This window comes from Schistocerca piceifrons, chromosome 3, assembly GCF_021461385.2.
Source record: "Schistocerca piceifrons isolate TAMUIC-IGC-003096 chromosome 3, iqSchPice1.1, whole genome shotgun sequence".
In the NCBI taxonomy this organism is placed as follows: domain Eukaryota; kingdom Metazoa; phylum Arthropoda; class Insecta; order Orthoptera; family Acrididae; genus Schistocerca; species Schistocerca piceifrons.
Window position 1 is genome coordinate 855,639,320 of NC_060140.1, and position 27,663 is coordinate 855,666,982.

Sequence of the window (27,663 nt, forward strand, 5' to 3'; positions counted from 1 at the left end):
TAATGCTTCCTTTGCACCTTTCCATTATGTTGTACTCACCTGAAATTATTGCATGTCACAGTAGTGAGAGTCTATGCAGTCATTGTTGCATCAAAATTGTAATCTTTTCTGATACAATTCTCTTTCCTCCTGGCATACTTTCTATTGCCTTTATCCAAAGTTTGTTAGTGTATGTATGATTTTGACTCTCAGCCCCAAATTTTATCTGTCTTTGGCAGAATGAGAATGAAATTTTCAAGTTTATTGGAAATAGTAAATGAGCTGTTAATGAAAAGGAAATACGGAAGCGTCCGATCCCGCCCGTCTGCTTTGACCCATGACATCACAAAAAAGGCGGAAACGACCATAAACCACGATTCCAATACGGCGCGTATAATGTCGGTACGTACACATTATGAGGACGAAAATGCATCGAAAAACACACACACACACACACACACACACACACACACACACACACACACACACACACACACACACACTTTCTGCAAAAAGCCTAATGACACTAACGGGACAAGCGCGGGAAATGAGGTGTTTCTGGGTGGGGCAAACTAAATATAAACACATTTAGACACCCACCCCCATACAAAACCACACTAAACGACGAAAAAACCCGACATCACAAACCTCCCCAAATACCACTAAACACAATATCTGGAATCTGACAGTTCCCTTGACCTATATAGCTCAACACCAGCTTCCGATCCCATAAATTAGGATCAAACACTTCCCTTGGCCTATATAGCACAAAAACATCTCCCGATACCAGTATCAACATACACAGCCACGCATTGGGATCGAACACTTCCCTTGACGTGCGCACTGTTAATTTTATCCGTCCTATCCATTCCTGAACAAAAGCAACCGATTAATTTTACTAAAATTACCACACGATCTACAGCGAACAACACTAAATTAACCTTCACACAAAATCGTTAACTCACTGAAACGAATTCCACTACAAACAGCCGACACTCTAACAATTGTGGATAATGAGCAAAAGCAAACTGTGCCCATTACACCACACAAACGAAAACCCTGAACATACCACCAGCGAGCACAACAAACCACAACACGATGAAATCTACAAACACGCCACACTCACAAGCCAAATTCCGCGCCGTCATGACGTCACACACAACACCCCTACGTCACGGGTCAAAGCCGACGCATGGGATCGGACGCTTCTGTCGACCCAATGAAAAAAGTAAATTTTCGCCTTTTGTGGAACTGATATGTGTGTTACAATTGGGTCCCTAGTTACAGAATAGAAGAGGGAGTGAACAGCAGACAGTCATGCGTAAACAGATAGGTAGCTGAGCTATGGGTTGAAGTCCTTCAAATAGCAGACAGAGGAATATGAACTGTGAGTGAACAGGACAAGAGTAGAAAAGGATCGTGTCTCTTAGTATATAAATGTAGCTGAAAGCAGTTATTAAAAAGTGAATAAAAATTTAGAATTTCATGGTGGAAATTTATTACTCTTTTTATTTGGCCATATAATATCCATGGTTGCCATAAGTTCTGAAAAACAGGGAATTTCAAACATGTCAGAGAAATCAGGGAAATTTGAAAAACAAAAAAACACTGGAATAATGTTGTTTTTCTCTTGGTAGATGAAATGTTTTGTTTACTGAGATGTCATGCATTGCCACTGGCTGGGCACAGCTGAGTATGTGCACTGCTTCCCAACTCCATCATTCCTACTGCTTCTCCCCTTCGTACCACTCCCTTCAGCTAGCAGTCAGTGCTGCTACCACTTCTTGCCACTAGTTTTCTAGCAATTGCCAATGAGAGGCAGGGACGCGTGAGGAGTGGTTTGTTTGGATCTGATTCTCAGAGACTGTAGACACTGAGGCCGGAGACGGCAGTCATGTGTGAGTTGTGGCTCAGTGATTTTGTGTGTGTGTGTGTGTGTGTGTGTGTGTGTGTGTGTGTGTGTGTGTGTGTGTGTGTGTGTGTGCGTGTGCGTGTGCGTGTGCGTGTGCGTGTGCGTGCGTACTCTTGTTTTCTGGCAGGCTATGGCCGAAAATATGGTTTTGAGGGTGTGATTGTCTTTTCTGTGTGCCTGTCTCTAACTCAGCAGTCATCTTTACAGTGAGTTGCTACCTATCCTCATTAGCATTGATTCTCAGAGTATTTGCATAAGTTATCTGTTGCACGGATTGATTAACGCAGTCTCATTTCGTAGAATGGTGTCTGTGACACATAGTGGGCCACACGAGTGGACTTCCATGACTGGCCAAAACCACAGACCATTTCTGCGGGTATGTCTAATGGATTGGGCCTGCCGATCTGAAGCCTATCATTTCCCACTAATGTGCAAGCCCTGCCCGTTGGATCTAGTCTCAGCGATCTGTCCACAGGCCAGGTCTGTTTGTGTGTGGCATAATGCAGCGGTTTTTCATGGTTTATCCCAGGACCCAGGACAGCAGTTTTCCTCTGCAGGCTAGAGGCCAAGGGCAATGGTTTTCAGGAATTGCGACTGTCTCACCCCAAGTACATTGTGCAATGCAGCATTTTATAGACATTTTATTTATTCTAGTACATTTTGGCACTTAAAAAGTAATTTATATATTGTGGATGATAAGAAGAAGAAGAAAATTGTGGCATTCGTTGGCGGTTTGTACGTTGTGTACTCATATATATCCTGAAAGAAAAATCACACAATACTTGTAGAATAATAGACATGACATAACACAGTGGGTAATAACCGACAATAACGAACATAGTAGAAAACATTTTATTGGCGGTCAGCTATAATGTTGGTTTACACAACCCTTCCTTTCCTTATACACTTCTTTCAAGAGGCCTATTTTTTCTGAGATTATTTCTGAAATCATGAAGGTATTTTAAATCTGTCTTGCGACTTCAAGGAAAAGTGTATTTTTGTCACCAAATATACTTCATTTTATTGAAAAAAAATAACAGTGGCCTTAATGAAACAAATGAAACACACATACCACTGGACTTGCTTTTCTCCATCTAATAATTTCATTACAGAATATGTTGATGTTTGTACTTAAGAATTTTGCTCACACGGGGGAGAAATACAAAATTCCTTACATTTTGTTGTCAACTTATGTCTTTACTTATCCTTGAGATCTCAAACTTTGTCAGGGAAAAATACTAAAACTTGTCTGAAAATCAGGGAATTTCACTTGGGGAAACTTATGGCAACACTGATATCATAACCAATAAGAGACCACCACAATTGTTCAGAGTGTTTTTGTGCCTTTGTAATTTGTCTTCTTTCATCAAATTATTGCTGTGCAGATTTGGATGGAAGCATCATCGGGGAAATTATATAAGAAATGTGTTTTGGCCAGAGTGCACCATTTAGACAATTCAGGTCCCTTTGTGACAGTCACTTGGTGATCGAATTTCTACGGAAGGCAAGTCGTAAAACAGTTTCTCACCTATTTGCTGTCAAACTAGCAATTGTAACAGACTTACGTCAACAAGTCGTGTCCCATCCCATGTTGAGGTGGAGGTCAAGGGTGGCAACAGCAGAGGTGGGAGACTTGATGTGCTGTAACACTCCCATCATACCCCCTCAGCCGCATTGGCTCCTCCAGAGGTGTTGGTGAGGGGCTAATGTAATCTCGCTGGGCTCTTGTTGATTCTGTGTTGATGATTCTTTCTACACCACAGTTGATGATTCTTTCTACACCACATTTTCCTACATTTCATGAAGTATTCAACGTTTTTTCTGCGTGGAGGCCATCTTGTACAACTCTACGAATACTTTGTGTTGCAAGATGATCATAATGTATGGGTAACACGTTTTCTGGACACGAGGGTCCTGGCAGAAAAACTGTGCTGTATCTCCCTCCCCAGCTTGAAACTTCACATCATCATCTTGATCTGTTGTTCATTCTTTCTGCACACCTATATTGGACAGTGAAAGTCGATCATTTAGTTCAAGCATGAACAGTACCCACAATGTCCACTCCAGTAGTTTTCATTATGAGGCTACCAGTTTAATATTGCAATAGTCCTGATATTTTTTAAGTCTGTTTTGAAGCTGGACATTGGCACAGTTTGATTAAAAATATAAATGTTAGATTGAATATTTTAGGAGTAAAGGAGACCACTCACTAAATTGTAGTGCTGTCGACAGGCACGAAAAAAGAGTGAAAACTTTACTAGCTTTCAGACGTTTCCTTTCATAAGTTGGAGTACACTCACGCATAAGCACATCTTTTCTTGAATTATTTTACAGTATGGTGAAAGTAGTATGAGCTGCAGAAATTTTTATATGTGGGTAGAGTGCCATTCAAAAATGGTCAAATTTCAGTGACTGACAAGCAACATCCTGGTTGGCCAATTGAGGTGTTAACTCCACTTGAAACCCTCATTGACGACGTTATTTGTGAAGACCAACATGTTACAGCTGGACATACAGCAAAAAGAGTTGTAGTAAGTGTTAGCACAGACCAAATGTTATCAGTAGTGAGCTGAAGTACAGCAAAACCAGTGCAAAGTGCATCCCAAAAGAGTTGATCCATCTACATAAGGAAACAAGACTCAAAGTGTGTACAGACTTGAAAGAGTGCTATGAAAGGAAAGGTAACCTTTTTCTAAATGAGACTATAACATGTGATGCAACTGGGTTGACTATTTTGAACTGGAGTCTAAAAGTAAAAACATGGGTTGGAGGCATACTAGCTCATCTGTCTGAAAGAAAATCAAAGTGCAAGCATTAGTGGGAAAAATCATGTTTGACTGTCTTTTAGGATGCCCAAGGTGTTGTCTTTTATGATTAATGGGAAGATCAGTGTACAATAAATGGTGCCTATACTCAGACATGTTAATGAACATTGTAAAGCCAGCAACAAGAGAAAAACATTGTGGATCTCAGAGAAAAGATATGATATTGCTACATGACTGCCTAACTGACCCAAGAAGCCATTAACAAAGATTAATTGGGAGATACTACCCTTACTCCCTGCAGCCCAGATTTGGCACCCTAGTATTTTCATTTGTTTGATGTAGTTGAGGAGGCACTATGTGGAAAAAAGTTCAGCAACACTGAAGAGGTGAAAATTTTTTTGGGAAAGTGGCCCAAACAACAAGACAGACTTATTTGCATCAGGTATAGAAAACTACTTCATCATTGGGACAAGTGTTTTACTATTGGTGGGGATAATGTTGAGAAGTAATAAAAGGCCCATTTTGTAAAAATAAACAGGATTTTTCTGCATCAGTTTGTCTCTTTCATTATTGAATGTCCCTCATAGAAGGAAGCAGAATAATAATTTTAAAAAAATGATTATAAGTTATTGAATAAGGCCCCCACAGTTCATCAATGCTACAGGCCCCAAACGACATTAAATCAGCCCTGAGCTAAATGCAAAAGCAGGTTAAACGAGCAAAGTGGAGACAAAAGCCTTAAAAGGCATGTACTAAAGTAACTCAAGATGCCGGGGCAATGGAATGCAAAAGGGTCAGTTGTGGACACAAAATACACTTTCTGCTGATGGATATTTCCATTTCAGTATTCCCGTTGCTCTCTTTCTTGCACAGTTCTGAATTCTTTTTTTATATTTTGATCTTTTGCTTCTCACCAGATTTCTCTTTCTGGCATTTTAATTATGTGTCCTCTCTCAACTTGATCTCTGGTTTTCTTCCTTACTAAATAATGTACTAAAGTGACATTTGTCATAGTGTTAAATAGTCTTCATAGACCCAATGAACATTCTATTAGCTGAAAAAGATAAAAGAATTAATTAAAATATTTAACATGAAAAGTTTTGTTTCTCATTTTTGTTGTAGGAAAGTTCTTGTAGAATGTAAATACCAGAAAATAGCTCAACTTGCTGAGATTGTTTGAGATTATCTGCTTTGTGAGTTGTTATAATCTCTGATGATGTCTTCAGCATTGGAAGACGAAACTTAAGGCGGAGAAATATGTCTTGAACCACAGCCTAATGACCACAAAACAAAAATCATGAAGTACACAAATACCAGCTATGAAAGCCGGCATTGATATCATTAGATTGCCTTCACTATGTTGACAACACTGTAAAGTGAACCTTGCTTTTTAAATTATACTGCTACTCCCTTTCATTTATCTTTCATCTATTGCCAGGTCTCATTTTCTAAATGATTTACAATTTCATCTGTTATATGTTCCCTGCCCTGTGCTATGCCTTAGCATGTTTGGCTTTACCATCCTGATGTTAACACTTGTCAAACTGAAAGCTCAAGGTCAGTGTTGTTTACTGGATGTGCTGGAGAGAATTACCGTAAGACTGGTAAGTACTATTTTTTAGCTTGTGTCAGAGGCCTTGTTTTGGTCCAACCTGGAACTACTCATTAAGTGATTATTTGGAAAATGATTTTCTTTTCTATTTCAATTTTACAAATCCCTTTTATTTCTACAAGTGCTGACCAAATAATCATTTATTTCATTTTGGGAATGTGGGTAATTTGTATTGTTAATTTGAAACTGACAGTAGAGGATACAGCATCCTATCGGTGTCTATTGTAGTGCGAATCCTGCTGTCTGTGTGCTCAGCCAATTAACTTGTTGCATTAAAGCCTTTGTTCTGCAGGTCATTGTCAGAAGCCATGTCTGTCGAGAAGATAGCAGCCATCAAAGCTAAACGACTTGCAAAAAAACGTACTACAATCAAGGGCAATGATGACATTGCATTGGGTCCTGACTTAAGAGTCATGCTTGACTTTGATGTCGACCTAACGAAGGATATCATATCCCGTGAACGCCAGTGGCGAACACGTACCACGATTCTACAGAGTGCTGGAAAGGTTGAGTCATCTAACATGTTGTATACAGTGGAATAAATGTATGCTTTATTTATGTTATTGTAGTGTACCAATTTGGCAAAAAAATTTGTTTTTCATAACTTTTAGTAACATGCAGAAAATAAGAACTCCTGTTGAAACTGTAAGTCTGCTGCTGTGCCTCAGTTTCATCTTTTTTTGCCTCATTATTACATTTTAAGTTTCCATTCTATCCTTCGCATTAAAAAGTGTATGTGATCAATTACTGGAAAATGGTATATAACAACATAACTTTTTAGGACTTTGTAATTTTCTTGGGCACACACTAAATTCTCCTGAATTGAGGAACATCTCTTGGCCAGAACAGTTCAGAAAATAAGAAAACAAGAAAGTGGATAATTAATGGATGCCTGTATCTGGCAGGCATATATAAATGCTTTAAAAAGATTAACTAAGATTTTCTGAGTTAAAAACAAATTCACCCCATTGTGCAAAGTTTGAGTGGCAATTATTGTAGATATGGCAACTGAAACATTTGTGTAATGATTATAAATGAAGCATGAAGGTACTTTACAGTCTTAATAAGGAATCCAACAATGAAAGGAAGAAATGGTAATACTTTTTGTCAGCATCTGCAAGGAACTCTGAGAACTTCAGTTTTCAAATCAAAGTGTATTTAGAAAGAGTAAATATGTTAATGTAGGAATATAAATTGTGCTGTGTAGATTCAGTATCATCAGGAAATAGGTAATAAGAATAATATTGTGGAAACAGAAACAACTGTGACTGAAAACTATACTACACTGGAATGTGCATTAAATGGGATGGAAGTTAAAGTAGGCAGTGGAAAACTGAATGGAAAAAAAATAGTGTTCCAGACAGAACAGAAGAACTGATGGGAAGTAGGAAGCTATCAAAAGAGACAAGATTTCAGAGATGTGCATAAAGTGAGAAGAAAATATAAAATATTGACTGAATTAGATGAGCTGAAATTAATTGAATGGGTGACAGAGATGAAATGCTACAGAATGGTTAGATATATTAAACCCACATTGCAATGAACATGTGACAAGAATCCTTGTGCCAGAGTGGAACACACATCCACGTTTCCTACTTGCAAAATGGAGATTTGGCATACGTACCTGAGAAAAATACGTTTGGATAAAAAGGAGGTAACAGCAAGCTGAAGAATAGAAAACCTTCCATTTTGCCTGATTATTATGTCAATGGATTTCTATGTTTCTTGTGGTAAAACTTTTTGTTTAATGCCAAGTGAAATCATACAAATTATGGGAATTTGATAAGAGCACTACAATTTGGTGTCTACATTTACATAGATACTCTGCAAACCATCGTACGATCCTTGGCAAAGGGGTACCCTGTACCATGACTAGATTTCCTTTCCTGTTCCACTCGCAAATAGAACGAGGGAAAAATGACTGTGTATATGCCTCTATATGAGCCCTAATTTCTTGTATCTTATCTTCGTTGTCCTTATGCACGATGTATGTTGGCAGCAGTAGAATCATGTGGCAGTCAGCTTCAAATGCTGGCTATTTAAATTTTCTCAATATTGTTTCTCAAAAAGAACATCACCTTCCCTCCAGGGATTCCCATTTGAATTCCCGAAGTATCTCCTTAACACTTGAGTGTTGTTTGAGCCTACTGGTAATAAGTCTTGCAGCTTTTTTCCGAATTTCTTCAACATCTTCCTGTAATCCAACTGGGTACTGATCATAAACACTCGCGCAGTACTCAAGAATCGGTTGCACCAGCGTCCTATATACGGTCTCCCAATAAACTGAAGTTGACTATTCACCTTCCATACCACTGTTCTCACATGCTTGTTCCATTTCATATGACTTGCAACATTACACCCAGATATTTAAATGACTTGACTGTGTGAAACAGGACACTAGTAATACTGTATCCGATCACGTGTCACTCATGTGCATAGAGTGCTGATTGGTCTGAAAAAATCAATATCTTTCACAAACCGAGGTAAATTAGTAATGCCATTTCTTTACAGAGAATGCAGAAGTAACACAAAAAGAACAATTGAGTTGTATACACAAAGGTATGCTGACAGACAGTTCAGCGAATGTGCAAAAAATTGTTACTGAAAGGGCATTGGAGTACTAAGCAGAGGATCAAGAGAAGCATGCAGTGAGAAGAGCAAATAATACAGACATTCTGATGGCTACTCATAAGTCACACGTCAGCTTCAGAGAAATTTTGAGTGCCACTGGAATAAGTCAGCCCAGCATTGTTCGCAGCTTGCAGCTCTATCGTGTACCAGTTCACCAGCAGAGTTAACCATAGGGATTGTAGAAGACACTTGAAATTGTGTCATTCAGGTTTGGTGTGACATCAGGATGATAGGTTCTTTCTTGAAAGAGTTCTCTTTAACAGTGAAGCTTGTTTTACAAATCATGTAGTGGAGTGTGAATGTTTCGTGTGAGATTATTGGAGACTACGTGGTTGGGCCTTCGTTCATTGAGAAACCTTAACAGGTGAAATATATATACATACACAATTCTCACTGAAGTGCTATTGGCTCTCCTAGCAGAAGTACCACTTGAAATATTCAGATGTGTTAGCAGCATGACAGATGCCTGGCTCACCACTCACTTTGGGGTGAGAAAGCGCTCACCCAGCTCTTTCCTGGATAGGTGTTATCGGTTGGTCTGCACTTTCACATGATTTGACACCACTGGACTTTTTTCTCTGGGGTAAATTCAAAGATGAAGTCTATGCTCAAGTTCTGGTAACCCGAGAGGATTTAAAACCTCACATCGTTGCAGTGTGTGTAATAACATAACTGTAGTCTCTTCAGTCTGTCCAGAGCTCCTTGCGCAAGCAACTGCAAATGTGTTGCACTAGATGAGAGGTGTCTTGAACACCTTGTGATGTAAATGGAGTTTTAAATGTTTATGACCTCATCCTTTTGCATTACTCTTTTTGTTGCTGTGCTGACGTTATGTTTTGTATGTTATGGCATTAAACTTATGATGCTTAGTTAGTATTTTGTAATCTTTAATCCTCAGTTTCGTTTTACAACTGCATTCAACTTTTGAGATGCACCTTTCGTTGCAAATGTGTTGCACTAGATGAGAGGTGTCTTGAACACCTTGTGATGTAAATGGAGTTTGAAATGTTTATGACCTCATCCTTTTGCATTACTCTTTTTGTTGCTGTTGCTGACATAATGTTTTGTATGTTATGGCATTAAACTTATGATGCTTAGTTAGTATTTTGTAATCTTTAATCCTCAGTTTCGTTTTACAACTGCATTCAACTTTTGAGATGCACCTTTCGTTCAAGGCTCAAGCAGAAACAAGGGCAAAACTGCTGTTGCTGTTATGGTGAATCATACTTAGATGCTGTGTCCTTTCCCCTCCAGTTGCTGTGTTGGTCCAAAAAAATATATGATTTGTATCAGTTTTAAATTAAACTTTTCCCGTTACTTTTGTAAGTAGACACTCCTAGCTGTGTCAAGCTAGAGCACCCCATCAGCCTGACCCGAAAGTTCTGTGTAACAACACGGTGTTCCGTATAAGACAGCATTCGGTTTTGTGCTCAAAACAGTTAAATCCTAAGTTGTAAATATTGTATTTACATCAAAATTACTAATCAGATTTTGAAGAGTGGAATGCAGTTGACTTTCTCTTTTGGAACTACAATACTAGCAGGAGATATTACAGTAGCTGCATTTTAAGAAGTGAAGCTGATATCAGTAGCACTCACGTTTCATTCCCTTTGACAATGGAAGTGACAGTTTCATCACTTTCCTCTTCATGCTGATGAAGGTTCAGATGGCTCTGAGCACTATGGGACTTAACTGCTGTGGGCATCAGTCCCCTAGAACTTAGAACTACTTAAACCTAACTAACCTAAGGACATCACACACATCCATGCCTGAGGCAGGATTCGAACCTGCGACCGTAGCGGTCGCGTGGTTCCAGACTGTAGCACCTAGAACCGCTCGGCCACTCCGGCTGGCTGCTGATGAAGGAATGTTTTTGTTGTGCCCAGATGTTTTGTTTAATATCTGTCTACATTGGAACACAACTGGCTCAATTTTCATTAAAACTAAACTGTTGGATGAGGATGTGAATGAAAGATCAGAGTGAATTGGTCAGGCAGTTCCAAAATTTTGAAATGCCAGTTTTGAAAATCACATGAGTCACAGATTCCATCAGCTCTGTCACCACTAAGAACTGTCCACCACTACATTCATCATCATTGTGCTTGTTGGTTCAACATTCATGGAATTATCTTTGTCATAGTCTGACCATACTGTAACTTATACTGTCATGTCCGTATTTGTGTCAGTTATTTGTTGGTCTCTGCTGGAGTTTCCTTCTCATCATACAGATATATGATAACAGCACGGAGTTCATGTGTAGCAAAAAAGCTATTAGTGCTGCATTTTTCTTCTAGTGGTGAGAAATGACCGTCATCGCAATGCTGAAACTGCCCTACATTGTTCCCTCAGATCTGTTCCTACTACACTGTGTACACATTCTGGTCGTTACTTGTAACATCTGAGGATTACAGAAGAGAATGTGATACTATATCTCAAAGCTATTATCTGAGTACTGCACTCATTTCCACAACTATGTGGTGAGGATTTACTTTCATACTTTCTACTATTAACAGCCGTTTTCAATATATTAAAAGAATCAACTGACTTGGTGTTGTCAGCGTACACAAAAAAATGCCTACAGCTTAATGATGAACAATTGCAGACTAGTGGCTGACCCTGTCAAATTGTATCACCTCAGCACACATTTTAGTAAAAGAGCTCTTTTGCACATAATTTTAATTTTTGTTTGCTGTACAGTCATTTGGAGTCGATTGTGCAGCCAGTTATTCCCATCCAACCCATACTACAACAAGATATCTAAATGACATTGAAATAAATAACGGCTAAAATTTGCAAGAGACATTCAGTTTGGTAACATTTGGCATCAAACTATCATTATAGTCCAGTATTGCAACATTTCTCTCATGGGAAATCTCTTGTGCAGCTTTTCTTTAATTTCATCTGTTCTCAGAGTGCTCGGTCTGTGATCAATGTGCTGAGACTGTGTAGATATTTTCCTCACTGGCTTGATAAAAATAAACTAATCTGTGTTTTCCAGGTAACTGCTGTAGGTACATGTAGATAGCTTTAGTTCCATATTGTCCAACATACACTTTGTCAGATTCATGAGCTCAAGCACATACATTTAAATGAATGACTTGTAACAACTGTTTATGAAATGGTAATGTAAAAAGACTGTACCTTTCATTTCAATGTTATCAGCATGAACTTAAAAGCACCACTCCAGCACAAAATAATTCTTTTACTATATTAAAATTACCATTTAGAATCTCTAGTTTTATTTTGTATCCCGCGTCCGGCCATCCTGATTTAGGTTTTCCGTGATTTCCCCAAATCGCTCCAGGCAAATGCCGGGATGGTTCCTTTGAAAGGGTACGGCCGACTTCCTTCCCTGTCCTTCCCTAATCCGATGAGACCGATGACCTCGCAGTTTGGTCTCTTCCCCCAAACAACCCAACCCTTTATTTTGTACATACAGTGAGTGTCGTCATCTTACCTCAGGATCTGGCATCTTTCTGGTGCCTCTCAGTAAGTTTATGTCCACCATTTCCATTTTTATCTATGTCTGCACTCTGCAAATCACTGTGAAGTGTGTGGCAGAGGGTCTCTCCTTCCATTTGAATTGTAATTCAGAACTTTCTTGTGTAGTTCCTTGTCTCTCATTCCTTTCACACCTGCCCAGGTATTTAGTCATTTCCTCATTAATAGCTCCTACTGTAATATTATTACATATATTTTCATTTTTAATTATATTTCTTGTTCAGCCATTCACTTTCCTGAAGTATCTCATCTATGCTTGTATTACATTGTCATTGTGTTTTATTTGTCCACCTCTTGCTTCCATCCAATTGTAATAGTGTTATCAAAGTTTATAAAATATGCTTTTTATAGTTAAGTGCCCTGTTATTTTTTCCTCAGACTGCAGCAAATTCATGCAGAAGTTTGTCTGTATCAGTACATAATAGACTCTCATGTCACAACCCACATATTTAAAATAGACACTGGCACTACTATTTTATTGTTAATTAATATCTTCGACCATATACTGTACTTTTTTTTGACAATCATAGTATTTGTCATTTGCAAATGGGAGTACAAATCCACGTAGTGTGTTTATCTAATTTAATTCTTGAATAATTTGCTGGTTCCCTGTTTTTAAGGATAGTGACCGTATGACAGTTAAATTTAAGAGTAGGTGGAAGACAAACTCCTTGTCCCACTCATTGACAGATTTTAATCTCATTTGTCCTTTTCTTTCCTCTATTTATTATTATTATTTTGATTTCACAATATAAACTTTTTGTTCCCCTTATGGTGTGTGGTGGGTAGGCACTGTCACTCATGAATGTTCCTGCTCTCCTTAAAATAACCATGGTGTTTGTAAGCTCAAGCTTGTGAAATATGAGAAAATCTGCTTTAGTCCTTATACCTATTAAATTAGTTGTAAAACAGGTGTGTGTGTGTGGGGGGGGGGGGGGGGGGGGGTGCACGCGCTCTCTTCCAACACAACACATTTTCATTGTGGATTGAGTGATTTTCATTATTCTATAACCATGCATGGCATATATTTTCTTTTACTACAGTGTTGACTGTGCAATGTGTGTGCACATCCTTGTTTTACATTTAGTGAGATTCCTTAACATAGAAATGCTTTTTATTTTGAATATGTGTATATCCGTTTCAGATATTTGCGAAAAACATCTTTGCTATCCTCCAATCGATAAAAGCTAGGGAGGAAGGTAGGCACCGTCCACAGCAGCCAACACCTGCGATCACCCCACGTGCGACTCCAGTCCGGCCCATCGCGCAGCCCGCTGTCTACAACCGATATGATCAAGAGCGATTCATACGTCAGAAAGAAGGTAGGTTCCCAGCAGTGGAGGAACATATTTTTGGGGCTGTACATCATAAAATTAACTAGTCACCAGATGATATTTACTGAAATGAGTACTACGCAGACTAGACTCAAAATTTCCAGACTGCAGTTTTTACATGCTGCTGCCTATTAATATCTGCAAAATTTCATTCCTTGACCACTGATGTGCAAATTGATGGTATTTCAGTTCCGGTTGCGCTTATTGCGATTAGGTACATTGCCGTTATTGGTACATTTCAAATTCTGGAGGTGAAAGTTCAATTGTTTTGTACTGATTTTCAATTAAAAATGCAATTTGAGTATTCGGTTATTATTTACATACTCAAGCGAAGCTTCATCTTATGCACTCTGAAACCAGAAGTTCTTGAACAAGGCATGGTGTATTCCAGGACATGGATATGATTCTAGAACATCAGGATCATTTGGAAACATTACGTTTCCAATTCCAGAAATTTGAGAATGAGAATGTTCAGTAGCATTCATTGAATTTCTAGAACATTATTGAAATTTCAAAACATTAGGAGTATTCCAGAATATTTGCAAAGAGAATCATACCATTTCCATAAGTTCTCCATTCAAAAATATGTTGTAGGATTGAAAGAGATATCTGCAAGATAGCAGTACCATAATTCCTATCACCTTGTACACCAATTGAAAATGTACGATATGCAATAATGTCTCTGTCATAATAAGCCTCTAGACCTGGTAGTGGCTTGTCACTTCCTCGTACTAGAGCCAAAGTTAACCATGAATTACCAGTAACAACCTCTGTAGTTGTACAAGAAAAATTGATCTTGCACCCTATAAAATTAATGGGACCAGTAAGAACCTCCTCTTGAACAACTTCATTTGGAGTAAAACCGAAGATGTCCACAGTCTTGTAGACTGGTAATCTACTTCTCCTGCTGTATCTCCTCCTCCTGTACGGCATGGCTGTGTGTTGTGCGGCTGCCTCGAGTCGAATGAGCATGCTGTTGCCTCACGTCCCAGTCTAGGGCCCAGCGGAACTACATGTGATAAGCGCTCGCCTGACGGCGCGCGCACGAGCAACCGGATGGGCGTATCCCGGAAGTACGCTTTTTAGCAGCGATTCGCGCCTAATTAAAACTTGGCGCGATCCTCCGCTGCTCTGGCGGCAGCCAGGCGTAGCTTGTTCAAGGTCACGCGCCTTTGCGTAGCGTTAAGCAACAACATGGCGACTAAACACACAGCCGCCCCCCCTCCCCAACCTGCGTTTGTGGGTGACTTCACCCTTCTTCCTTCCCCTTCAACCCTTCTCGCCGGAGCCACCGGCTATGAAAGCTTGTCAATCACAACAGTCTTTTATGTGTATGTGCTGCCACTGTTTGGTGAGCAGATTTTTTTATTTATCCAATTAAATAATAAAGTACTTTAGTATTCAAACCAACCATCAGATTGAGGATAGCTTTATTACATATTACAATGGTGCTTGTTTCATCTACAAAGGAAAGAGATTTATAGTTATTTGCTACAACTGAAAATGAGTCATTAAAGTGTCTTGGGAAAAGCAGCAGTAAAGTAACCTAGATGATTGCTAGCTCATTTCAGGTAATATGTCATATATTTTTTCTTGTAATCAGTACATGTCAGAATTCAAAATTAACAAGCTCTTCTTGATCAGAAAGAGGGTTCTTGCAGTGCTACAGTATGATGATGTCTGTAGTACTTTTTGACAGATGAGGCATTATGCAGAAATACTTCACGTGAGTATAGTCAGTTGTGAATTTAGAGTATTGTGAGGGAATATCATAAGACATACTTACGTTGCACCTTAAAGCTAGTATCGACTGTTACTCTTAAACCTTTTCCCTCCTGCATTGCATCACCTGCATCCATTGTATGCCGGAAATGTATTCTTTCTCCCTTCACACAATTGAAACTACGGTTGAAGTGTCCCAAGGTGAGGAAGCAGAGAAGATACTGCAATCGACCAGTTGAACAGTATCGTACAAAGGCTTTTCTAATGTCCTAAAGGGCATGGTAAAATATTTAATGACTGGTCTCAAATGAGTCATGTTTTTAGCATAGTGTGAAAAATAGTGTTGTTTTTTCCACACACACCCCTTTCCCCTAAGTAAAATAGGAGCTTCCTGTTGCACCATTTAGGTACTCCAGAACAAATCTTTCAATCTGTGGTGGAATGTGCACAATTTTGAAATTTGCTGGCAGATTAAAACTGTGTCCCAGGCTGAGTATTGAACCCAGGACATTGTAGTTCATTGGCAATTCTCTTACCAACCAAGCTATCCAGGCACAGCTCTTAGCTTACTCTCAGATCTTCACTTGTACCAGTAACTTCATCGTGCTGTCCAAATCTCACAGAAGTGCTCTTGGATACCTTGCTGGGCAAATACACCTGAAGGAAAGGACACCATGACAAAAATGGCTTAGGCAGAGGTTCAGGGAATGTTTCCACAACTAATTTTTCACTCTGCAGCAGAGTTTGCATCATTTTGAAACTTCCTGGCAGATTAAAACTTTGTGTCGGACCAGGACTTGAATCCAGAATTGCTTTTGCAGGCAATTCTGTTATGACTGAGCTGCACTGGCATGGGCCTCATCTGCCCTGATGAGTTTGTTACATTTATGCCCACCTTTGTTAAAAAAATGTCTGACAATTTTAATTCCTTATCTGTTGTTGCCCTTGCATTAGAGTGTATGCTGTAGGATGTAACTCATTTTTATCATAAAATATCAACTATTGGCTTTTGAATTCTGATAGTTATGTTGTATTTTGTTTGCAGAAACGGAAGGTTTCACCATTGATACAACAGGGACGTACCATGGAATGACTCTTAAATCTGTAACTGAAGGAACACAGCCAAAGAAACCTGTGACGCCAGCGCCTGCTGCCACTACCCCGAGACCCACAGCAGAGGTAACTCATTGTTCCGGAGCGTAGCGTCTTATCCTTTCTGCATTGTTTAAATTTGAGTGTCAGTATTTATACTTCACTGTCAGTCATGCCTATAGCATTGAAATTGTGGAAGCTATTTTATGACAGTATTTGAAGGCAATAATGCAAAGACCTCTCTTCAACCAAAATGTGCTGAAAAGGATTGCAGAAGTTAAAGAGCTAAAATATTAAATTTTTGTTAGTCAGTGCATTAGACGTTTTCTGAAGACGAAAACCTACAAAAATGTTTTGTACATATTCTCGCTCAACAGTGAAAATTGCATAAATAGTTTGGTGAGTCAGTGTTTGTCACATGTACACTTTGCTGGTCACTGTGAATTGTGTAACAGAAGGTATGTTTTACTGGGCGATGTAAAGGATCTTTCATTTAGAGTGTTATTTCTTAAAATTTGAATAATAATAATAATAGTAGTAGCAGTAATAGTAGTAGTAATAATAATAATAATAATAATAATAATAATAATAATAATAATAATAATAATTCAGTATATCATGGAGTAAATTGTCCTTTGTTGTGAAGCTTAGACATTGCAGTTATGTTCTGAACAAAATTTTGTTCAGATGTCTACTACAGTTTTGAGCACACTAATGCATGTGATGACTCTAATTGTTAATCACTCTGTCCAACATTAGTATCATTATGTCTGTGATAGCCGACAAATGTTCACCTCCAAATGTTCCAAAGCGTGTGGCTTGTCAGCATCAATCAAGGATTTGCTGTTGAAAGAAAAAAATCCGTGGGTGTTAAATCACATGACCATGGCAACCAGGTCATAGATCCATGTTTTGAGGTGATTCGGTTTTCAAACTTTTCCCTCAGCAAATAGAGTTTAGTCACAGAAATTCGCTTGACATGTAACTGTAGCAGTCACTATTGACAGTAATGGCTCTTTCTTCATCTCAAAAGAGATAATGTCCAACAACACTGCCCACTGTATCACATAGTGAGTTTTTCTGAATGCAATGGCAGCTTATGGACCACTTGTGGGTTCTTCTAACTCCAGTAATGTCAATTTTGTGTATTGATAAAGCCACTAAAACAAAAATGCCTCTTGTCTGAGATGATGACTTTTCTCTGCATGAAGATCAGCGTTAAAATTTATAATGATTGCTAAACTTTCAGGAAGCGTGAGATGCTGCATGACGAAACTGCAAATTGTACTGGATATTTTCAAACCTTTGAAGCACATAAAAATTTATTAGAAATGGGTAATTACAATTTTAAAAAGTATCGCTCTTAATGAAAGACCCTCTATTAGGGTTTCTTTCCATTCCATTCATGGACGGAGCACAGTAAGAATGCCTCCATGTGAACTGTTATTTGTCTAATTTTATGTGTGAGAATCTATGGGGTAGGTACGAGAGGGACTGAAGAATGTTATTAGTTTCTCCTTGAAGTTTTAAAGCTAATTCTTATGCGACATAAGACAGTCTACCACCTATGATGTTTCAACCTCTCTCTCACAGCAACTAGTCAGCCAAACAGACCTGTAATGATTCATACTGCTCTTCATGTTACATGCTCGAAGTTCCCTGTTAGTTCAACTCAATTTCTATTGTATAAACTTGAACAGTATTTGAATTTGGGCCATAGTGTTTTATTTTTATGTGCAATATCTTCTGTAAGCGGACCACAGTTTTGCAGTGTCTTACCAATGAATCTTAGTCTTTTGCTTGCTCTGCCTACAACCAAGCTTGTATGGTTGTTATACGTAATAGCTCTACATATTTTGACTCTCAGATATTTGCGTTACGTGACTGACTCTGGTTGTGAGTCGTTAGCAGAGGTAGTCTGTATCAATATGGACAACCAAGAAGAAAAAGCTTCCCTTCATATTTGCAGATTTAAAATTCAGGTCAAAGTAAGAAACCCATTTTTTCTCAAAAAGAAAGAAAGAAATCCTGGCCTGAGGTATGCCTCGGCCATCATTTGAAACAAGGATTTTCAGGAAAACTTTAAAATACTGTGTCTCTGGAACAGTTCTATATATTAATTTATTATTATTAGTTCAAAGATAATAATTTTATGATTGAATATAATACGGGGAAACATTCCACGTGGGAAAAATATATCTAAAAACAAGATGATGTAACTTACCAAACAAAAGCATTGGTATGTTGATAGAGACACTAACAAACACTCGCGCGCGCGCACACACACACACACACACACACACACACACACACACACACACACATCCATCTGTACAGATGGATATGTGTGTGTGTGCGCGAGTGTATACCTGTCCCTTTTCCCCCCTAAGGTAAGTCTTTCCACTCCCGGGATTGGAATGACTCCTTACCCTCTCCCTTAAAACCCACATCCTTTCGTCTTTCCATCTCCTTCCCTCTTTCCTGACAAAGCAACCGTTGGTTGCAAAAGCTTGAATTTTGTGTATGTTTGTGTTTGTTAGTGTCTTTATCAACATACCAACGCTTTTGTTTAGTAAGTTACATCATCTTTGTTTTTAGATATAATTTTATGATATCCTCGGTTTGGAAATGTGTGTCAAAGTTTTCCTGCTGTAGCCTTCTGAATTTTTTTAACATTATTTTCAAAAATGCCAGTCCCAAAACTTTTGATTCTTTTGATTAGCACCATATAGCCTATATTCCCTAAAAAGGAGAACTTACACATTTCGGTTGAACAGATTTTATAGACAATTGAGAATTTTGCCATACATTAAACCAGTTTCTATTACCACATTATCATGTATTGGTCTTATGAAATCGAAACCTAGTATTATTTGGCATGTAATTTTATTTCTTCTGAAAGGTGAGTAAGAGACAGATTTTTCAAATGTATCGAATGAACACAAAAATAAGTGAAAGTTTCAAAAACTAACACGTTCCAATGCATACAACTGTTGCATTCTGCTTAGAATTGAAATTAGCTGTTCAGTGAAATAAAAATGTGTTCAAATGCATCTGTATCTTCTTCTGATATTGAATGATGCCATCCTGTTGAACCAATAGGAACTGGGGCACACACTGCCTTTCAAATATTGTGAATCGAAAGTGAGCAATGACGGTGGTGCCATCGTCTTGCAGCTGGGAACTCGTAACCAGCAACCGGTCCAAGTGGTAGCATAAGGCTCACAATGATTTCATTTAACTCATAATTAATATCTTTAATCTCTGAGATTGACCAGCACAGTCATATATACAAACCACAAACAACCGTCCTTGCAGGTTATGAAGCTGAAATATTCTGTTACTTCTAAGGTTTTTGCTGGGCAAATGAAATTTCTTCTTTCTTGCTCTTTAAAGTTCATGAAGTATAAGATCACCCATCATTTTGAGTCCAGAAATGGGGCTTCTAAATTTCTTTCGCTGGTTTTGTTCGGTTGGACCATTCTTCTCTTTTCTACTGGCAGAATTCTTTAGCTACCTCTATGGACAACAGTACAAGACCTGAGGATGTATATGACTTCATCACTTTGGTAAAATGCTTGGCATTCTGAATTACAGCTGTCCTTGGGCTGGAAAGGTTATGATTTGTAGCATGCTGCTTCTGCAAGCCGCCTACACTCTCACAAGGCCCCTTCCGACGACCAGTAGCACTGAATAGCCCCTCCACTGGCACAACCGACTTAGTCATTCAAATAGCTGGTATCAGTTTTTAAAGTGACTAGGAGCACTATTGGGAATAACAATCTTTTTTGCCTGTGGTTACAAATTTTGAATTTTTGTCCATTGCAAACCATGCATGTCATGCTCGGTCATGTCTTGTATTATCACTTATAAGTGCAACACTTGTCTTGTTTTGAAACTTTGTCATTTCTCCAACAATGCCGTTATACACTAAGTGATCAAAAGTATCTGGACACCCACAAAAACATAAGTTTTTCATATTAGGTGCACTTGACTGCCACCTACTGCCAGGTACACCATATCAGCGACCTCAGTAGTCAGTAGACATCGTGAGAGAGCAGAATGGGGCACTCAGTGGAACTCACAGACTTTGAATGTTGTCAGGTGATTGGGTGTCACTTGTGTCGTGTGTCTGTATGCGAGATTTCCATATTCCTAAACATCCCTAGGTCCACTGTTTCTGATGTGATAGTCAAGTGGAAACGTGAAGGGACACATACAGCACAAATGCGTACAGGCCGACCTCATCTGTTGACTGACAGGCACCACTGATAGTTGAAGATGGTCATAATGTGTAATAGGCAGACATCTATCCCGACCATCACACAGGAATTCCAAACTGCGTCAGTATCCACTGCAAGTACTATGACAGTTAGATGGGAGGTGAGAAAACTAGGATTTCATGGTCGAGCGTTTGCTCATAAGCCACACATCGCGCTGGTAAATTCCAAACGACATCTTGCTTGGTGCAAGGAGCGTAAAAATTAGATGACTGAACAGTAGAAAAACAATGTGTGGAATGACGAATCACGTGGCGATCCGATGGCAGTGTGTGGTTATGGTGAATGTCTGGTGAACATCATCTGCGAGCATGTGTAGTGCCAACAGTAAAATTCGAAGGCAGTGGTGTTATGGTGTGGTCATGATTTCATGGAGGGGGCTTGCACACCTTGTTATTTTGTGTGGCACTATCACAGCACAGGCCTACATTGATGTTTTAAGCACCTTCTTGCTTCTCAATGTTGAAGAGCAGTTTGGGGATGGCGATTGCGATTGCATCTTTCATCACGATGGAGCACCTGTTCCTAATGCACAGCAGCCTATGGCAGAGTGGTTACATGACAATAACATCCCTGTAATGGTCTGGCCTGCATAGAGTTGAGACCTGAATCCTATAGAACACCTTTGGGATGTTTTGGAATGCCGACTTCATGCCAGGCCTCACCAACTGACATCGATACCTCTCCTCAGTGCAGCACTCAACGAAGATTGGACTGCCATTCCCCAAGAAATTTTCCAGCACCTGACTGAATGTATGCCTGCGAGAGTGGAAGCTGTCACCAACACCATATTGAATTCCAGCATTACTAATGGAGAGTGCCACGAACTTGTAAGTCATTTTCCGCCAGGTGTCTGAATAGTTTTGATCACATAGTGTACTTCTAGTGGCAGAATCGCAGGCCAGTTTTCAGCAGAATTACATGAAGCACTGAACATAGTTCTTCGGCCTGCACAAATCCCTTCTTCACTTATGCAGTGTGTTGTTGTTTTTGTTGTTGCAGTTTTTTCAGTTGTCGGTGTGGTACTTCTTTCACTCTTTATTTCCGAAGTTCATCAATAAAAGTGTTAATGGTGACAGCTTCCTTAAAGAGTTTATTTTCCTCCCATATTGCATATGTAACTTCTGAAGAGTTATCTGCTGTGTTTTACAGACCCAGTGTCTGTAGCGGAAGTCCTTCCTTTTCAGGTCTGTCACCACATTCCTGAAACTGACAGGTCTCTTGCTTGCCCTCTTTGGTCATTGTGCATAAAATGCTGACCTTCCAGTGCATAATGTATTTTTCTTCACAGAAATACCATTAATACTGTGTGTCATGTATCTTTACACTATTTGGCCTTCAGCGGTTGCTTTTGTAAGTGTCCTGTTTGTTGGCACTTTGGCAAGAACAATGCCATTTATCTTCCAGATAAATTGAGTGTGCAGTTTGAACATATGCATCTTTTACAGGAGGACCATAATAGAGATCTGATCTTCCAAACATATTTTTCGCAGACCTCAAATTTCTTTGTTTTGCCCATCACGTCTTTTGATGCAAATGGAATATGGTGCAAAATTTTTTTCTGTGAAAAAGATTATGGAATAGTTGTTCGAACTTATATCTTTTCATTGTAGCGTGCACATTATTAAATAGCTCAATTAATTTTTGAGAAAAATTCTCAACATGTTGTACAAGTTTTCTTTGGTTTATTTTCTTCTGAAGATGGAATTTGTATTTTGAAATGTGTGTTCAATTTTTCTATGATGTACTCTCACACAGCTTCGATAATTTCTCCATGTTTTCTTGATACGTACATCTTATGACCTGAATTCACTGTCCATGATTTCTTAACAGGACCAACACCTATCTCTGTAGCAGACTGATTCATGGAATGGAATTCTTCCTCTATATATGCAACATGTGCACTGTGGAATATTTCTCCTTGTTCAGTTCCTGTCATTGTTGATGTTCTGTAAAGGCATTTAGAACACAAAGTCATAACTGGAAATATCTTGACTTTGAAACAGTCTTGAAATGAGCACATTTATTTGCAACCTGAAGAAAATTGTTTTTAATTTACATATACATAGATACTATGCAAGCCACTGTACAGTGCATAGTGGAAGGTACCCTGTACCACTACTTGTCATTTCCTTTCCTGTTCCACTTGCGCAAATAGAGCAAGGGACAAACGACTGCCTCTATATGACCCCTAATTTCTCGTGTCTTATCATCATGACCCGTATGCACAATGAATGTTGGTGGCAGTAGAATCGTTTGGCAGTCTTCAAGTGCCGGTTCTCTAAATTTTCTCAATAGTGTTTCTTGAAAAGAAATGTCACCTTCCCTCCAGAGATTGCCATTTGAGTTCCTGAATCATCTCCATAACACTTACGTGTTGTTCAAACCTACTGATAACAATTCTAGCAGCCCGCCTCTGAACTGCTTCGATATCTTTCTTCAATCTGACCTGGTATGGATCCCAAACACTCAAGCAGTACCATAACACCACTGCCTTCGAATTTTACTGTTGGCACTACACATGCTCGCAGATTATGTTCACCATAACCACACACTGCCATCGGATCGCCACGTGATTCGTCATTCCACACATTGTTTTTCTACTGTTCAGTCATCCAATTTTTACGCTCCTTGCACCAAGCAAGATGTCGTTTGGAATTTACCAGCGCGATGTGTGGCTTATGAGCAAACGCTCAAGAATAGGTTGCCCCAGCATCCTATATGTGGTCTCATTTACAGGTGAACCACTCTTTCCTAAAATTCTCTCATTAAACCAAAGTCGACCATTCACCTTCTCTATCACAGTTCTACACACTCATTCCACCCCATATCACTTTTCAGTGCTATGCCCAGATACTGAAATTACTCGACACTGTCATGCAGGACAGTAACGATACTGTATCCCAACATCACAGGTTTGATCTTCCTACTCATCCACATTAACTTACATTTTTCCACATTTAGGGCTAGGTGCCGTTCATCACACCAACTGAAAATTTTGTCTAAGTCTCTTGTATCATCCTACAGTCACTCAACTTCGACACCTTACTGTACATCACAACGACATCAGCAAACAACTGCAGATTGCTGCCCACTTGTCCCCAGATAATTTATTAAAGTGTTCTCTCTCTCTCTCTCTCTCTCTCTCTCTCTATATATATATATATATATATATATATAATGGAAGGAAACATTCCACGTGGGAAAAATTATATATAAAAACAAAGATGAGGTGACTTACCGAACAAAAACGCTGGCAGGTCGATAGACACACAAACAAACACAAACATACACACAAAATTCAAGCTTTCGCAACAAATTGTTGCCTCATCAGGAAAGAGGGAAGGAGAGGGGAAGACGAAAGGAAGTGGGTTTTAAAGGAGAGGGTAAGGAGTCATTCCAATCCCGGGAGCGGAAAGACTTACCTTAGGGGGAAAAAAGGACAGGTATACACTCGCACACACGCACATATCCATCCACACATACAGACACATATGTCTGCTTGTGTCTGTATGTGTGGATGGATATGTGCGTGTGTGCGAGTGTATACCTGTCCTTTTTTCCCCCTAAGGTAAGTCTTTCCGCTCCCGGGATTGGAATGACTCCTTACCCTCTCCTTTAAAACCCACTTCCTTTCGTCTTCCCCTCTCCTTCCCTCTTTCCTGATGAGGCAACAATTTGTTGCGAAAGCTTGAATTTTGTGTGTATGTTTGTGTTTGTTTGTGTGTCTATCGACCTGCCAGCGTTTTTGTTCGGTAAGTCACCTCATCTTTGTTTTATATATATATATATATATATATATATATATATATATATATATATATATATATATATATATACACACAAATGTCTGCTTGTGTCTGTGTATGTGTGGATGGATATGTGTGTGTGTGAGTGTATACCTGTCCTTTTTTCCCCCCAAGGTAAGTCTTTCCGCTCCCGGGATTGGAATGACTCCTTACCCTCTCCCTTAAAACCCATATCCTTTTGTCTTTCCTTCTCCTTCCCTCTTTCCTGACGAGGCAACCATTGGTTGCGAAAGCTAGAATTTTGTGTGTATGTTTGTGTTTGTTTGTGTGTCTATCGACCTGCCAGCGCTTTTGTTTGGTAAGTTTCATCATCTTTCTTTTTATGGAAGGAAACATTCCACGTGGGAAAAATTGTATATAAAAACAAAGATGAGGTGACTTACCGAACAAAAGCGCTGGCAGGTCTATAGACACACAAACAAACACAAACATACACACAAAATTCAAGCTTTCGCAACAAACTGTTGCCTCATCAGGAAAGAGGGAAGGAGAGGGGAAGACGAAAGGAAGTGGGTTTTAAGGGAGAGGGTAAGGAGTCATTCCAATCCCGGGAGCGGAAAGACTTACCTTAGGGGGAAAAAAGGACAGGTATACACTCGCACACACGCACATATCCATCCACACATACAGACACAAGCAGACATATTTAAAGACATATATATGGTGATTCAAAAAGAATACCACAACTTTAAAAATGTGTATTTAATGAAAGAAACATAATATAACCTTCTGTTATACATCATTACAAAGAGTATTTAAAAAGGTTTTTTTTCACTCAAAAACAAGTTCAGAGATGTTCAATATGGCCCCCTCCAGACACTCGAGCAATATCAACCCGATACTCCAACTCGTTCCACACTCTCTGTAGCATATCAGGCGTAACAGTTTGGATAGCTGCTGTTATTTCTCGTTTCAAATCATCAATGGTGGCTGGGAGAGGTGGCCGAAACACCATATCCTTAACATACCCCCATAAGAAAAAATCACAGGGGGTAAGATCAGGGCTTCTTGGAGGCCAGTGATGAAGTGCTCTGTCACGGGCTGCCTGGCGGCCGATCCATCGCCTTGGGTAGTTGACGTTCAGGTAGTTACGGACAGATAAGTGCCAATGTGGTGGCGCTCCATCCTGCTGAAATATGAATTGTTGTGCTTCTTGTTCGAGTTGAGGGAACAGCCAATTCTCTGCTAGCTCTGCGAGTCGATTTTCCTGGGCTGCGAACAAATGCTTGCTGGATGCGTGCTACATTTTCATCACTCATTCTCAGCCGTCCGGAACTTTTCCCTTTGCACAAACACCCATTCTCTGTAAACTGTTTGTACCAACGTTTAATACACCACCTATCAGGAGGTTTAACACCATAATTCGTTCGAAATGCACGCTGAACAACTGTCGTCTATTCACTTCTACCGTACTCAATAACACAAAAAGCTTTCTGTTTAGCAGTTGCCATCTTAGCATCAACTGACGCTGACCCCTAGTCAACAGCACCTCAAGCGAACAAATGTACAACTAAATGAAACTTTATAGCTCCCTTAATTCGCCGACAGATAGTGCTTAGCTCTGCCTTTTGTCGTTGCAGAGTTTTAAATTCCTAAAGTTGTGGTACTCTTTTTGAATCACCCTTTTTTTTTATATATATATATATATATATATATATATATATATATAATAGAGGGAAACATTCCACATGGGAAAAATATATCTAAAAACACAGATGATGTGACTTACCGAATGAAAGTGCTGGCAGGTCGATAGACACACAAACACACACAAACATACACATGAAATTCAAGCTTTCGCAACAAACTGTTGCCTCATCAGGAAAGAGGGAAGGAGAGGGAAAGACGAAAGGATGTGGGTTTTAAAGGAGAGGGTAAGGAGTCATTCCAATCCCGGGAGTGGAAAGACTTACCTTAGGGGGAAAGAAGGGGTATACACTCGCGCACACACACACATATCCATCCGCACATACACAGACACAAGCAGACATTTGTAAAGGCAAAGAGTTTGGGCAGAGATGTCAGTCGAGGCGGAAGTACAGAGGCAAAGATGTTGTTGACAGACAGGTGAGGTATGAGCGGCGACAAATTGAAATTAGCGGAGATTGAGGCCTGGCAGGTAACGAGAAGAGAGGATATACTGAAGGGCAAGTTCCCATCTCCGGAGTTCTGACAGGTTGGTGTTAGTGGGAAGTATCCAGATAACCCGGACGGTGTAACACTGTGCCAAGATGTGCTGGCCGTGCACCAAGGCATGTTTAGCCACAGGGTGATCCTCATTACCAACAAACACTGTCTGCCTGTGTCCATTCATGCGAATGGACAGTTTGTTGCTGGTCATTCCCACATAGAATGCGTCACAGTGTAGGCAGGTCAGTTGGTAAATCACGTGGGTGCTTTCACACGTGGCTATGCCTTTGATCGTGTACACCTTCCGGGTTACAGGACCTGGAGTAGGTGGTGGTGGGAGGGTGCATGGGACAGTTTTACACCGGGGGCGGTTACAAGGGTAGGAGCCAGAGGGTAGGGAAGGTGGTTTGGGGATTTCATAGGGATGAACTAAGAGGTTACGAAGGTTAGGTGGACGGTGGAAAGACACTCTTGGTGGAGTGGGGAGGATTTCATGAAGGATGGATCTCATTTCAGGGCAAGATTTGAGGAAGTCGTATCCCTGCAGGAGAGTCACATTCAGAGTCTGATTCAGTCCCGGAAAGTATCCTGTCACAAGAGGGGCACTTTTGTGGTTCTTCTGTGGGAGGTTCCGGGTTTGAGGAGATGAGGAAGTGGCTCTAGTTATTTGCTTCTGTACCAGGTCGGAAGGGTAGTTGCGGGATACGAAAGCTGTTGTCAGGTTGTTGGTGTAATGGTTCAGGGATTCCGGACTGGAGCAGATTCGTTTGCCACGAAGACCTAGGCTGTAGGGAAGGGACCGTTTGATGTGGAATGGGTGGCAGCTGTCATAATGGAGGTACTGTTGCTTGTTGGTGGGTTTGATGTGGACGGACGTGTGAAGCTGGCCATTGGAC

The 27,663-nt window shown here is 39.7% G+C and overlaps 1 protein-coding gene across 1 annotated transcript in view; it reads left to right on the forward strand.

Moving 5' to 3' along the window:
* The window catches only part of LOC124789776 (parafibromin), an 82,771-nt gene that overhangs the window by 10,370 nt on the left and 44,738 nt on the right, over positions 1–27,663 (forward strand). Inside the window, exons 4-6 of the mRNA XM_047257242.1 lie at positions 6,561–6,774; positions 13,545–13,722; positions 16,502–16,635. Coding sequence (XP_047113198.1) covers positions 6,561–6,774; positions 13,545–13,722; positions 16,502–16,635 — 526 coding nt within the window. The remainder of the gene's footprint in view (positions 1–6,560; positions 6,775–13,544; positions 13,723–16,501; positions 16,636–27,663) is intronic.